At 39.4% G+C, this 16,235-nt stretch overlaps 1 protein-coding gene across 1 annotated transcript in view; it reads left to right on the forward strand.

Annotated features, from left to right (window-relative positions):
• The window catches only part of obscnb (obscurin, cytoskeletal calmodulin and titin-interacting RhoGEF b), a 368,207-nt gene that overhangs the window by 48,823 nt on the left and 303,149 nt on the right, over window positions 1-16,235 (forward strand). The window contains exons 8-16 of the mRNA XM_078423526.1: window positions 885-1,160; window positions 2,812-3,087; window positions 4,824-5,099; window positions 6,088-6,363; window positions 6,916-7,191; window positions 7,739-8,014; window positions 8,585-8,860; window positions 10,533-10,808; window positions 12,382-12,657. Coding sequence (XP_078279652.1) covers window positions 885-1,160; window positions 2,812-3,087; window positions 4,824-5,099; window positions 6,088-6,363; window positions 6,916-7,191; window positions 7,739-8,014; window positions 8,585-8,860; window positions 10,533-10,808; window positions 12,382-12,657 — 2,484 coding nt within the window. The remainder of the gene's footprint in view (window positions 1-884; window positions 1,161-2,811; window positions 3,088-4,823; window positions 5,100-6,087; window positions 6,364-6,915; window positions 7,192-7,738; window positions 8,015-8,584; window positions 8,861-10,532; window positions 10,809-12,381; window positions 12,658-16,235) is intronic.

Raw genomic sequence — 16,235 nt, forward strand, 5'->3', positions numbered from 1 at the left:
ATTTCCCCACGTAACTATGGTCCATCATCCCCGATTGAATTCTTGTAAATATCTTCCTCAATCTCGTCGATGTTATGATACCCTTCCTTGAATCAGGTGCCCGTATTTGGTCACAATGCTCTAGATGAGTTCTAATTAATAATTTGTGGATGTTTAATCTAACACTCCCTCTAGTGTTCATATGCATCACTTTATAAAACCTCGAGTACCACATAGATGACACAAAATAAAGTGACAATTGCTTTAAATTTGTAGTGAAAGTAGAAATGCTGGAAACAATCAGGTCTGGTAGCATCTGTGGAAAGAAAAACAGATTTAATACTTCAGATCTGAGATCTTACAAAAAAACTGCGAAAGAGATTGGTGAAAAGTAATTTTAAGTCTCAGAGAAACAAGTGTGAGGGATAGATAGGGCAAAAGGAATATCTCAGAGACAAAGCCAAATGGGTAAATAAGGCTGTTAGAGGGTGATTACATTTCTTTGCCTATGTTATATATTGCTCATAGCAGGAATGTGTGACATACAATTCAGGATGCACTAATGGAGGGACAAATATAGCCAAAATACTAAATGAACACTTAGTGAAGAAATTGGCAGTTCTGATACTGATGGAAAAGGGGAGTTTTTCAGAAAATGGGCATCCGGAATATAGCAACATACCCAGACGAAAGATGAGGTGCTGTTCCTCAGGCTTGAATTTGGCTTTGTTATAATGCTGGAGGCAAGGTGTAAACCAGGGAGGGAATACAGAGCTCATGCAGTCAAACCATCAACTATTTTATTGAATATCAGAGTAGGCTCAAGTGTCTGAACAGCCTGCAAATGGCAGGTTAAAATTTATTTAAATTCTATATCTAACTGGTTAATATGTTTTAATTTGCAGAGCCAGAACCAGCATTTATCAATAAAGAATCAATTCAGAAGGAAGTGAAGGTTCAAGCAGCAGAGAATGCTGTTCTCAGCTGTGAAGTGTCACAACTCAAAACTGAGGTCAAATGGTACAAAAATGGAAAAATTCTCAGTCCTAATGAGAAAATCAAACTTATTTCTGAAGGTAGAATTCAAAAACTAATTATTCAGAATGCAGAGCTAAATGATGGAGGCCATTATATTTGTGAAACAGCTGGAGAGAAATTAAGTTTCCATGTTGAGGTTACAGGTCAGTAGTTATTGATGGTCACACATTGTTTAATTGTCATTTTATATTTTTTGAAGATATTTTCAGGCTTTAATTATCTCTCAGATAGTGTTTCATAATGCAAATTAGGAATCTCTAGTTTATACTTCCTTTCCGTTTCTGTAACTTCCTTGCAAGTATGGCAGAAACCAAATTTAAATGTTTATGCAGCATCTTAACAAAAATCATCAATCATTGATGATAGTTCATTTATAAAACTTAAATCCAAGATTGACTTTTTAACCAAGCATATGGAAAATAAGGTGAGCATATTAATAAGCAGTTTATCCACAATGTCAATGCCAGGCCTGATGTTCTAATGACCTACTAATAGGATTAGGAATGTCTTGGGAGATGCTATTAATGTGTTTCTGATGGAGAAATTATGGAGATAAAATTTCAATCCAAAGGTCGAAGGACTGCAACTGGTTTCCTTAAAGTGCAAAGATAAGGTGTGTTCATTGCTGAGTAAGAATATTCCCATATTGAGAACTTACAAGAACATTTCCCTCAGAAATGTTTTGCGTGTTTAGTTAAAAGATACAGCATGGAATAGGCTCTTTGGCCCACCAAGTCCATGCCGACCAGCGATCCCTGTAGACTAGCACTATCCTACACAATAGAGACAATTTACAATCTTTACCGAAGGCGATTAACCTACAAACCTGTATGTCTTTAAAGTGTGGGAGGAAACCGGAGCACCTGGGGAAAACTCACAGGGAGAATGTACAAACTCCGTACAGGATAGAGCCCGGGTCTCTGGCACTGTGAGGCAGCAACTCTTTACACAGTACTTTGCACATCTTTCTATGTCTGAAAAGCGTAATGGCAGTTTGGAAATGCTACTGAGAGATAAGAAAGGTAAATTATTCAGTTATAGGGTCTTGTACAAGATGTTGATGAGGCCGCACTTGGTATATCAGTCGTAAAAGACATTGGTGAGGACACACTTGGAGTGTTGTGTACAGTTTTAGATACCCTGCTATAAGAAGGATGTGATTAGGCTGGAAAGAGCGCAAAAAAGATTTACGAGAATTATGCCTGGATTTTAGGGAGAGGTTGGGTAGGCTAGGACATTATTCTTTGGAGCATGGGAGACTGGGGAGTGATCTTATAGCGGTGTATAAAATCATGAGAGGCATATGTAAGTGAAAGAATACAGTATTTTTGTCAGGCAAGCTGAATTAAAAACTAGAGGGCATAGATTTATGGTGAGATGGGAACGATTTAAAAGAAATCTGGGGAACAACTTTTTCACACGGGGTGGTGAAAATATGGAATGAGCTGCTCTAGAATTTAAGGCAGGTTCAATAATAAGATTTAAGAGACATTTGGACACATGCATGGATAGAAAAGGTTTTGAGAGATATGGGACAAATGCAGGCAAATGGGATTAGCTAAGATGGGCCTCTTGGTTGACATGAATGAGTTGGGCCAAAGGGCTTGTTTCCATGCATACTCTGTTTTTAATATGAATTTTGAGTCTATTCAGACTTCGCAAATTAATAAGATTCACCTTTTTTCCATATGTATATATCAAACCTGCGTCAATTTTGAATTCACAGCTGACTAATTATATTTATTTTAGTAACTTTTCTGTGCAGTGTAACAACTAAACTTTTCTTGATTGCAGAACTAAAAACAGGATTTTGCAATAAAGATTTAATTCAGAGAAAAGTGACGGTTCGCCAGTCAGAGAATGCTATGCTCAGCTGTGAAGTGTTACAATCCAGAACAGAGGTAAAATGGTTCAGAGGAGGAAAACTACTCAGTCAGAATAAAAAAATGAAACTTGAATCAGAGGGTTCATTTCGAAGGCTTATCATTCATAATGTGGAATCGAAAGATGGAGGTGAATACGTATGTGAAGCAGACAAGGAGAGACTGACCTTCAGTGTTCAGGTTAAAGGTTAGTAACTTTCTAAGAATACCCCAGTCTTGTTACTCCTTTCACAGCTGGTGTGTTACATCCCTTGTGCCACGTCAATGTTGTATTGGAATGGATGCAGAACACTCTGAAAGGGAAAATGAGCAGTTAGCAGTTTGAAGAACGGTCTCGACCCGAAACGTCACCCATTCCTTCTCTCCCGAGATGCTGCCTGACCTGCTGAGTTACTCCAGCATTTTGTGAATAAATCGATTTGTACCAGCATCTGCAGTTATTTTCTTATACTATATAGCAGTTGTAACAAAATAAGTTAGAAGGGAGATAAAATCTTACAAAGAAGAGTCAACAACATTAAGTTCAGTAGGCAAGACTGGCAGGAGCACACCAGAGAGCAAGGAATGTCTTGGAGTTGAGGACAGGTTTTATTCCCTCTGTTTTATTTGTTTCATTTGTATATTGTAATAATTTTGTCCTTCCTGAAAAGCTTTACATATCGACCGATCTGCTTTAACATTCTCATTAGCTATCTGTCTTACAATTGACCCTCGTTAAATGTCAATTTACAATTTTATTGAACAGTTTGCTCCTTAACACTTTTTCTAACTTCATTCCTCCTTTTTGGAAAGAAACCCTTCAATTACTGAAACTCTACAACTCCCTGTTGAGCTGCAAACATCTTCCTAAAGTTTGTAATATATATTTAAGATTTAGTTTATACCTTTAATACACCCTTTTAGCTTTCATTTTCCTTGTGCCATGTTGGAAAATGTCCTGCAAAATATTTATATTAAAAATCAGGAAATTTATATTCCTAAAATACTATGCTCTGAAATTTCACAATTGAGGAACTTTCGAAGGAGATTTACTAATAAGCATTGTGAACAGGAAAGGATTGGTTTGAGAAATTTGCAGCACTGGAATAGGGGTTGAATTGAATGTAATGATTGTCTCTTGAGCAGTGGGGTGAGAACCAGCCTGGTGGGACGTCAAGTTCCCAGAGAGGATGCAGAAAAGATTCATGGAAGTAGTTCCACCGAAAGGAACCTGCCACTAAATTGGAATGGTGAAACTGTGTTATTCACTTTGGAGCAATGTGAGATTTGATACAGATACATCAGATCATATTGGATGTTTACTTAGGATAAAGAGAAAGAGAGACAGCTTATCGTTACTTTTTTGCATTTCTTTCATTCATTGTTCTTTATCTCTCCACATCACCGTCTTTATCTCTCGTTTCCCTTATCCCTAACTAGTCTGAAGAAGGGTCTCAACCCGAAACGTCACCCATTCCTTCTCTCCAGAGATGGTGCCTGTCCCGTTGAGTTACTCCAGCTTTTTGTGTCTATCTTCGGTTTAAACCAGCATCTGGAGTTCCTTCTTGCACAGCTTATCTTTGTGATAGATTTGTGTTAAATTGGATAGTTTTTCCAGTAATAGTGTCGTTAGACTCAAAGCTAACTGGTGTTTAAACATAAGAGCACAAAATGCTGGAGTAACTCAGCGGGACAGGCAGCATCTCTGGAGAGAAGGAATGGGTGATGTTTTAGGTCGAGACCCTTCTTCTAAACATAGTGTTTAGTCTTTTATTCGCATAATCAACAGGGCTATTATTTATTTTAAGAATAGGGAACTGGACTTAATTTCTCTTTCCCAATATGCTGAATAGTTCTCCCAACAAATCATTATTTTGAGTTCAATGTTTATTCATTTTATTTTCTCCATTAACCTGTATAAAATTGAACTTTTGTTGGTTGCAGAAATAGAAGCTGGATTTGCAAATAAAGATCTAGTTCAGAAGGAGATACATGTCCTACAGTCAGAGAATGCCACTCTCAGCTGTGAAATGTCACAGTCCAAAACTGAGGTCAAATGGTTCAAAGATGGAAGGCTGCTCAGTCAGAGTAAAAAAATGAAACTTGAATCTGATGGTAAAATTCGAAAGCTTGTCATTCATAACATTGAATCAAAAGATGGAGGTGAATACATATGTGAAGCAGCAGGGGAGAAACTGAGCTTTAATGTTCAGGTTGCAGGTTTGTAGCTATTTAAAAAGATCTTTACCCTTGTCATGTCTATTAACAATTCTAATGTGTAGACTCAAATTCTTCCTTTTATAATTAAAAAAAAAGAAATAAGAATAAGAATAAAACTTACTAATTATGCAACATTAAAAAAAAGGACAATTCAGTTAACATATAGTTTAGTTATTTTGGGATTTATTAACTGTCTTAAATCTGGCCGTTTGTCTAGAAACTAGAACAGGAAAGCAGTGGCAGGATTCAGTAGTTGGGCAGATTTGTGAATGGTTCATATTAATCGGGAGGTCAGCCATTGTGATATGGCGTGTTGTGTCAGGGGCGGTGGAGTTTTCGAGGAAGATAAGATAGATATATGCTGCCTCTGCTTCTGGGAGTAAAGATGGGTGTAGTTTGAACTGAGTCATGGCTTTTTATAGAACTTATGATAGACTTATGAATCTTTATAAATAATGATTACACAACAATTGAAGTATTTCATTCGAATTTTCACCTGGAAGGACAATATGGTCCCAGAGAGAATGCAGAAGAGAATCATTGAACTAGTTCCAAGGATAAAAGATTTCTGTCATGAAATTTGAATGGTGAGGCTAGGTTATTCACTTTGAAGCAATGGGAGATTAGAGAGAGATACATTAGATAGGCTAATCAGAAATAGGCTAAACAGAAAGAGAAGCATCCAGATGCATAGTGATAAATTACTTTCTTTATGATTGGTGGTAAGTAGGATAGTTTTTCCAGTAATATTGATGGCTGACTCAAAGCAAACCGATGTTTAAACATGGACTTGCAATGAATGTTAGGGCTTTTATTTGTGTAAGCAAAAGGACCATTATTTGTTTTACGAATAGGTAACTGGATGTATATTCTCTTGTCTTTTTCCCAAAATGATTAGTTCTCCCAATAAATCTTTATTAATTTTGAGTTCACTGATTACCATTTTTTCCCATCAATCTGCCTAAATTTGAATTTTTGTTGGTTGCAGAAATAGAAGCAGGGTTTGCAAATAAAGATCTAATTAAGAAGGAGATACATGTCCTACAGTCAGAGAATGCCACTCTCAGCTGTGAAATGTCACAGTCCAAAACCGAGGTCAAATGGTTCAAAGATGGAAGGATGCTCAGTCAGAGTAAAAAAATGAAACTTGAATCTGATGGTAAAATTCGAAAGCTTGTCATTCATAACATTGAATCAAAAGATGGAGGTGAATACATATGTGAAGCAGCAGGGGAGAAACTAAGCTTTAATGTTCAGGTTGCAGGTTCGTGGCTTTTTGAAAAGATCTTTACCTATTGTCATGTCTATTAACAATTGTAATGTGTAGAATCAAACTTTTGCTTCCTTTTATTTTAATTTTCCTTTGATTATAAAAAAAGAAAAATTATATACAGTCTACGCTCGTTATTATGGGTGTCTTTATAATGGATTTCAGTAACAGCAGACAAAATCAGAGGTTATCAGGAACAAAGGACAAAGTTTGTTGTATTAGAGCTTGATCGCTAGATGGTTGGAGTAAATCTTGTCTCATCCTGGGTTTACTGCCTCTCATTGTCCGAGCATTGTTGCGCGCTCACCCAGTTTACTATGTTTACTGACTTTGTTGCTCTCAATTATCATTCAATCAATGTTAGGTCTTTTATTCATGGAAGCGAAAGGGCCATTATTTGTTTTACGAATAGGTAACTGGATGTATATTCTCTTGTCTTTTTCCCAAAATGATTAGTTCTCCCAATAAATCTTTATTAATTTTGAGTTCACTGATTACCATTTTTTCCCATCAATCTGCCTAAATTTGAATTTTTGTTGGTTGCAGAAATAGAAGCAGGGTTTGCAAATAAAGATCTAATTAAGAAGGAGATACATGTCCTACAGTCAGAGAATGCCACTCTCAGCTGTGAAATGTCACAGTCCAAAACCGAGGTCAAATGGATCAAAGATGGAAGGCTGCTCAGTCAGAGTAAAAAAATGAAACTTGAATCTGATGGTAAAATTCGAAAGCTTGTCATTCATAACATTGAATCAAAAGATGGAGGTGAATACATATGTGAAGCAGCAGGGGAGAAACTAAGCTTTAATGTTCAGGTTGCAGGTTCGTAGCTTTTTGAAAAGATCTTTACCTATTGTCATGTCTATTAACAATTGTAATGTGTAGAATCAAACTTTTGCTTCCTTTTATTTTAATTTTCCTTTGATTATAAAAAAAGAAAAAATATACAGTCTACGCTCGTTATTATGGGTGTTTTTATAATGGATTTCAGTAATAGCAGACAAAATCAGAGGTTATCAGGAACAAAGGACCAAGTTTGTTGTATTAGAGCGTGATCGCTAGATGGTTGGAGTAAATCTTGTCTAATCCTGGGTTTACTGCCTCTCATTGTCCGAGCATTGTTGCGCGCTCACCCTGTTTACTATGTTTACTGACTTTTTTGCTCTCAATTATCATTCAATCAATGTTAGGTCTTTTATTCATGGAAGCGAAAGGGCCATTATTTGTTTTAGGAATAGGTAATTGGATGTAATTTCTCTTTTTTGCAATATGCTGATTAGTTCTCCCAATAAATCTTTATTAATTTTGAGTTCACTGATTATTATTTTTCCATCAATCTGTCTAAAAATGTAACTTTTGTTGGTTTCAGAAATAGAAACAGGATTTGCAAATAAAGATCTAGTTCAGAAGAAGATAATGGTCCTACAGTCAGAGAATGCCACTCTCAGCTGTGAAATGTCACAGTCCATAACTGAGGTCAAATGGTTCAAAGATGGAAGGCTGCTTAGTCAGAATAAAAAAATGAAACTTGAATCAGATGGTAAAATTCGTAAGCTTGTCATACATAACACTGAATCAAAAGATGGAGGTGAATATGTATGTGAAGCAGTGGGAGAGAAACTATGCTTTAATGTTCAGGTTACAGGTTCGTAGCTGTTTGAAAAGATCTTTACCTTTTGTCATGTCCATTAACAATTCTAATGTGTATAATCAAACTTCTGCTTCCTTTTATTTTAGTTTTTCTTTGATTGTAAAAACAATAAGAAAAAACTTATACAGTCTACTGTCATTATTATGGGTGTCTTAATAATGGCTTTCAGTAATAGCGGACAAAATCAGAGGTGTGAGTTCTTATCAGCAACAAAGGACCAATTTTGTTGTATCATGGCGTGCCCGCTAGATGGTTGGAGAAAATCTTGTTTCATTCTGTGTTTACTGCCTCTCAGTGTTAGAGCATTGTTATGCTATCATGCTGTTTACTGTGTTTACTAATTTTTTTGCTCTCAATGATCATTCAATCAATTTAGAAATTTTATTCGTGGAAGAGAAAGGGCTAATATTTGTTTTAGGAATAGGCAACTTGATATAGTTTCTCTTTTCTTTTTTTGCAATATGCTGATTAGTTCTCCCAATAAATCTTTATTAATTTTGAGTTCACTGATTACTATTTTTTTTTCCATAATTCTGTCTAAAATTGAAACTTTGTTGATTGCAGAGATAGAAACGGGATTTGCAAATAAAAGTCTAGTGCAGAAGAAGATAATGGTCCAACAGTCAGAGAATGCCACTCTCAGCTGTGAAGTGGCACAGTCCAAAACTGAGGTCAAATGGTTCAAAGATGGAAGGCTACTCAGTGAGAGTAAAAAAAAGAAACTTGAATCTGATGGTAAAATTCGAAAGCTTGTCATTCATAACGTTGAATCAAAAGATGGAGGTGAATACATATGCGAAGCAGCAGGGCAGAAACTGAATTTTAATGTTCAGGTTACAGGTTCGTAGCTGTTTGATTGAAACGATCTTTATCTTTTGTAATGTCTATTAATAATTCTAATGTGTAGAATAAAATGTCTGCTTCCTTTTATTTTAATTCTTCTTTCACCATTAGAAAAATAAGAAAAAAACCTTAACGGTCTAAGCTCATTATTATGGGCGTCTTTATAATGGCTATCGGTAATAGCAGACAAAATCAGAGTCATCTGTTGTTATCGGGAACAAAGGACCAGGTTTGTTGTATCAAGGAGTGACCGCTAGATAGTCGGTGCAAATCTTGTCTCATTCTGCTTTTTCTGTCTCTCAGTGTTAGAGCATTGATGCGCTCTCAGCCTGTTTACTGTGTTTACTCACTTTTTTGCTCTAAATTATCATTCAATGTTAGATCTTTTGTCCGTGGAAGTGAAAGGGCCATTATTTGTTTTAGGAATAGGTAACTTGACGTTGTTCATCTTTTCAATTTTGCAATATACTGATTAATTCTCCCGATAAATCTTTATTGATAATTTATTAATGTAATTATTAATTCTATCCCCAACTCCCAATTCCGTCCCTCTAAAGACTCTATCCCCTACTCCCAATTCCTCCGTCCCTGTAAAGACTATCCCCTACTTCCAATTCCTCTGTTTAAGCCGCATCTGCGCCCAGGATGAGGTTCTCCATACCAGGTCATTGGAGATGTCCTCATTATTTAGGGAACAGGGGTTCCCCTCTCCATTATAGATGAGGCTCTCACTAGGGTCTCCTTGATATCCCGCAGCTCTGTTCTTGCTCCACCTCTCCCCATTCGCAACAAGGACTGAGACCCCCTTCTCCTCACTTTCCATCCCATCAGCCGTCGCATACAGCACATAATCCTCTGACATTTTTGCCACCTCCAACAGGAACACACTACGAGCCACATCTCCCCATCTCCACCCCTTTTTACTTTCCGCAGAGACGGTTCCCTCCGCAACTCCGTGGTCAACTCGTCCCTCTCCACGCAAACCACCCCTTCCCCAGGTACTTTGCCCTGCAATCCCAGGAGATGCAACACCTGTCGCTTTACCTCTCCGCTTGACTCCGTCCAAGGACCCCGACAGTCTTTTCAGGTGAGGCAGAGGTTCACTTGCACCTCCGCTAACCTCATCTACTATATCTGCTGTTCCAGGTGTGGACTCCTGTATGTCGGCTTGACTAAGCGTAGGCCCGGCGATCGTTTCCCAAACTTACCTGATCTCCCAGTTGCTCAGCAGTTTAACTCCCCCTCCCATTCCCAATCTGACCTTTCTGTCCTGGGCCTCCTCCATTGTCAGAGTGAGGCCCAGTGCAAATCGGAGGAACAGCACCTCATATTTCACTTGGGTAGCTTGCACCCTGTGGTACAAACATTGACTTCTCTAACTTCAAGTAGTTCTTGCTTTCCCTCTTTCTCCATCCCCTCCCCCTTCCCAGTTCTCCCACCAGTCTTACTGTCTCCGACTTCATTTTATCTCTGTACTGCCCACTCCCCTGACATCACTGAAGAAGGGTCTCGACCTGAAACGTCACCCATTCCTTCTCTCCAGAGATGCTGCCTGTCCCGCTGAGTTACTCCAGCATTTTGTATCTTTATACCTTTATTAATTTTGAGTTCTCTGATTACTAATTTTTTTCCATCATTCTGTCTAAAATTTAACTTTTGTTGGTTGCAGAAATAGAAACAGGATTTGCAAATAAAGATCTAATTCAGAAGGAGCTAAAGGTCCAACAGTCAGAAAATGCTACTCTCAGCTGTGAAATGTCACAGGCCAAAACTGAGGTCAAATGGTTCAAAGATGGAAGGCTGCTCAGTCAGAGTAAAAAAATGAAACTTGAATCAGATGGTAAAATTCGTAAGCTTGTCATTCATAACGTTGAATCAAAAGATGGAGGTGAATACGTATGTGAAGCAGCGGGAGAGAAACTGAGCTTTAATGTTCAGGTTACAGGTTCGTAGCTGTTTGAAAAGATCTTTACCTTTTGTCATGTTTATTAACAATTCTAATGTGTAGAATCAAACTTTTGCTTCTTTCTGTTATTTTCTTCACTGGTTATTAAGAAAAAACCTGTACGACATGAGAAAAAAGGAAAATGTTGTTAACATATAGTTTAGATATTTTAGGATTAATTTCCCATCCTAAATCTGGCCATTTGTCCAGAAATTAGGAAGGCAAAACAGTGGTAGGATTCATAGTTGGGCAGATTTAGGAATGATCCATGTTAATCGGGAGTCAGTGGTTGTGATATGGGGTTTTGTCTGGGGGAGAGGTTGTTATTGGGGGTGTGGGGTGGAGTTGTTATTTAACGAGGCAAGATAGATATATCCTGCCACTGCTTCTGGAGGTGAGGATGTGTGTGATTTGGTATCATGCCTTTTTGTAAAACTTATGATGGACTCATGAGCCCTTATAAATGCTGATTAGATAACAATTGAAGTATTTCATCCAAATTTTCACCTGGAAGGCTGTTAAGTTTCTAGGGAGAATGCAGAAGTGATTCATTGAAGTAGTTTCAAGGATAAGGAATTTGTGCTATGTAGTTAGAATAGTGCTGGGTTATTCACTTTGAAGCAAAATGTGATTTGATAGATACATCAGATCATATTGTATGTTTAGATAGGATAAATACAAAGAAACTGCTCCCACTGTTTGTTGTTTTGAATACCATATCATGCAGATTCAAACTGGTGGGGAAAGGAACATCAGATAATGCTGGAAATACCCAATGAGTCAGGCAACATCTGTGATCAGAGAAAAGCAGCTAAATGTTTTGGCTGATGACCTTTTATCAGAATGTGATAAAGTTAAGAAATAGGAGCTGGGCAAGAGGTGGAATGAAGAAACAGACTGTTTATGGTAGAAATTGTATGCTTTCTGCCTTGGTAATTAACACATTTTAGTCCACAATGGAACCTTAGCAGATAGAGATAATACCTGAAAGGGGACACACAAATGGAATTCTAGTGTAACAGGCAAATACTCCAAGTTAAACACAAAATTCTGGAGTAACTCAGCGGGTCAGGCAGCATCTCTGGAGAGAAGGAATGGGTGACGTTTCGGGTCAAGACCCTTCTTCAGACTGATCCAAGTTGTTGGTTCAGTGCAATGAATATAAATGGGAGGATTACCTATCTCCGAAAGTTAAATTTTTTGAGTATTCTAAGGGGAAAATAATAATGTTTGAAGAATAATTATACTTGGTGATAAGCCATCTTATTTCATACAAGATCCATTAGATTAAAGAAACAAATTACACGGTAAAGAATATAGAAAATAGTGCAGGAAGGAACCACAGATGCTGGTTTATACCGAAGATAGACACACAATGCTGGAGTAACTGCGTAGGTCAGGCTGCATCTCTGGATAGGTGATGTTTCGGGTTGGAATTAAAAGCAAATCTACAAATGTTATTACTGAGATTAGGGATAATTGAATACCTGGCTAGGGGTGGTAAACAACATCAAAAAAGTGTTGTGTTCATATATCTAATAGATTTTACTACTTAAAATGTTTTCATTTGCAGAGCCGCAGCCAACATTTACCAATAAACCATCAGTTCAGAAGGAGATAATGGTTCAAGCATCAGAGAATGCTGTTCTCAGTTGTGAAGTGTCACAACGCAAAGCTGAAGTCAAATGGTCCATAAATGGAAAAGTTCTCACTCTTAGCCCAAGAATTAAACTTGTTTCTGAAGGAACAGTTCGAAAACTTATTATTCAGAATGCTGAGTCAAAGGACACAGGCAATTACATCTGCGAAACAGCTGGAGAGAAATTGACTTTCCATGTTAAGGTTAAAGGTTAGTATTCATTTTTGATAGTTTACTGCCTCTTTTCATTTTATATTTTATGAAAGTATTTTCAAAATATAGATATCCCTTGGAGGGCTTTTCTACCAGGATTTTCTCTTCTTTGCCATTGGTTTGGTATGATTCTACATAGTGGCAGTCATGGAAGGGTAGCTCAGAGAAATTCCTACCCATAACGTTAGTTTTTAGATATTTGCAAGGTTTTTATATCCTAAATTGTTGCCATGTAAGTGTCTAATTATAATAACTATGCTAATGTGTAATAATTATAATAAGGATCACTCGAGGGACAGCTTTTGACAAAAACTGATCACCATACTCACCATGACCACACCAACTATGTATATCTGTAACAAAATATCCCAACGTCTATGCTCAATTCCCTGACTGATGATTAACGTGTCAAAAGCTGTCTTCACCCATCCAATCTATCTATCTGTAATGCCATTTTCAGGAACTATGTATTATACTCCAAGATCCTTCTGCTCTACAACACTCACCAGGGCCCTACGGTTCACCCTGAAAGTCCTGCTCTGTCTGACTTCCCAAAATGCAGCACCTCGTATGTGAATTAAACTCCATGTGCCATTTCACGTACCACTTGTCCAGCTGATCAAGATCCCACGGTAATTCTTGATAACCATCTTACCTGTCCATTATACCACCTGTTTTGGGTCATCTGTAAACTTACTAATCATGCCGTACACATTCTCATTCAAATCATTGAAATAGATGATAACAGCAAGGGGACCCTCATTGACCCCGGAGGTACACCACTAGTCACAATCCTCCAATCCAAAAAATATCCTTTCACTACCACCTCTGTTTCCTACCATGAAGCCAATTCTGAATCCTCTCTTGGATGTCATACAATCAAATCGCCCAGAACAGCCTACATGGAGAATGTTATCAAAGGCTTTGCTGAAGTCCATATAGGTATATGCTCTCATCAGCCTTCTTGGGTTCCTTTTCAAAATATAAAATCAAATTCCTTAGGCATGATCTTCCAGCCACACAATGTTGAGAATGTTCTGCAGTGGCTCTGAGACATCTTGAGGCCTGGCATCTGGAAGGCAACACACATTTTTGGAATTTGGTCCTGTCCACAGATTCTTCTGTCCTTCGCCCTCTCTAACTAATGAGTCTCATATTGTTATCACACTGCCACCCTTTTTTGCTGTAGTGCCACCGACTTGATTGCTGCTACTGCTTTCCCCTGAATGGCCACAACTCCAACCCCTCCCCCCCCCCCCCCCACCCGCTGACAAGATCCAAAAGGATATACACAAAATGCTGGAGTAACTCAATAGCACAGGCACCATCTCTGGATAGAAGGAATGGGTGATGTTTCGGGTCAAGACCCTTCTTCAGACTGAGTTAAGGGAGAGGGAGACACATAGTTAATAAGGAAGGGTAAGGTGTGAAACCGAGACATCAAAAGACATCAAAAGGCTCAATGAAAATGTAAAACAGATCATTGTGAGCTCGGAGAAGGTGACAACAAAGCAAACAGATAAAGTGTATTCAGGGAGATAGATTGGTCGGAGGACTGGGAAGGGGGAGGGATGGAGAGAGGGAAAGCAAGGGTTACTTGAAGTTAGAGGTCAATATTCATACCGCTGGGGTGTAAGCTGCCCAAGCGAAATATGAGGTGCATTCCTTCTCGCAACTTCTTTTCTGCCTCATCTGCTCCAAAAGGATATAGAAGTTTCAAGAGGAATGGCCATATGGGATTCCTGAACTCTCTGCCTTTCCCTTTCCAGGTAGTCACCCACTTTCTACCTGCACCTTAGGTATGACCACCTCATTAAAACTCTTAGCTATAAAACCATTAACATTTCCCATGCCCTCTTATCTACTTTTCTCTCCTGCTATCTACCGTTATTCTCTCTCACACGCTTTTCATCCCATTTTACTCCCCAAGCCACTGTTCATCTGATCTGAGGGGTACCTTTTTTGTGCAAAGGAAAAAAGCTGTCAGAGGATAGTGGTAATATTACCTGTAGGGTACAATCGTGACATTTAACAGACACTGACAGGTACATGGAGAAGAACGGTTTAGAGGAATATGGACCAGGCGCTGGCAAGCTCTGTAAGGGCAACCTGGTTGGTATGGATGAGTTGGGCACATTTTCATGAAGTATAGGTCCACAACCCTATGACATAACTCTGAACTCAGTTCCTATCACCACATATGGCGCGGTCCAGTCCAGTCGCCGTCGTGGTAGCTCTGCGGGAACTGTGCGTTTTAAACTGGTATGTTTACTTTAAAATTATCCCTAAGTGCTCTAGCGTGTGCTAGCACTTAGCATTAACCAATGTACGACCGGGAAACGCTCGTAAAATTAAACTCGAGCGCTACAGGAGCACTATTAAACAGAAATCTACTCACCGATATACCAATAGAGATCATCAAAGGAGCGCACCGCGGCAGCAGCAGTGGGAGCGCAGGTCAGTGGGAAAGTCGGAAAAAACACCGAGGGAAGCGAGGGGGGGTTCGGAACAGGCTGAGAACCCAAGCCTTACGTCCACCTCTGCCCAGCATACTTCTGGCCAACGTCCAGTCCCTGGAGAACAAGCTGGATGACCTGAGGGCAAGGATCAGATTCCAGAGGGACATAAAGAACTGTAACATCCTTTGTCTGACTGAAACATGGCTGACCCCGCTGGTGCCTGACCAGGTGATCTGCCCATCCGAGTCCTTCACTGTTTTCCGGGCGGACAGAACGAAAGAATCTGGGAAATCCAAGGGCGGAGGAGTCTGCTTCTTGACCAATAATAACTGGTGTAATCCTGGGAATATTAAGACGCTTTCTCGTTCCTGCTCGCCGGACCTGGAACATCTAACTATCCTATGCCGACCATTCTACCTACCCCGGGAGTTCAGCTCGGTGATCATCACAGCCGTCTATATCCCACCGCATGCGGACACCGACGTGGCACTGTCCACCCTACACGATGTGTTGTGTCAACACCAAAACAAGAACCCTGATGCGGCTGTGCTGGTGGCTGGAGACTTCAATAGGGGAAATCTCAAAAAGGTCATGCCCAACTTCTACCAACACATCACGTGTGTCACCAGGGGGGAAAGAACTTTGGACCACTGCTACACGCCGTTCAGGAAAGGCTACAAGGCCGTTTCTCTCCCTCCTTTTGGGAAATCTGACCACGCTGCCATTTTCCTGCTGCCGGAGTACAAACAACGGATAGTACGGGAAGCGACAGTGACGAGGGACGTAAAGCGGTGGGCTGACCATTCAGAGGCCATGCTGCAAGATGCACTGAGCGAAGTCGACTGGAACATGTTCCAAGCAAGTTCCAGAGACGTAAATGAGTTTGCGGAAGCGGTTACGGACTTCATTGCCACAATAGCCGATACCATCATCCCCATGGTAAGGGTCAGTATCTTCCCTAACCAAAAACCCTGGGTGGACAGGTCTATTCGCGTGGCCTTGAATGCTCGCACCGCTGCTTACAACTCCGGCCTGGCATCCGGCAACATGGACGACTACAAGGGAGAGTCCTACCGACTGCGAAGGGCAGTGAAGGATGCAAAAAAGAGGTACCGG

Source organism: Rhinoraja longicauda, chromosome 2, assembly GCF_053455715.1.
Source record: "Rhinoraja longicauda isolate Sanriku21f chromosome 2, sRhiLon1.1, whole genome shotgun sequence".
Taxonomy (NCBI): Eukaryota; Metazoa; Chordata; class Chondrichthyes; order Rajiformes; family Arhynchobatidae; genus Rhinoraja; species Rhinoraja longicauda.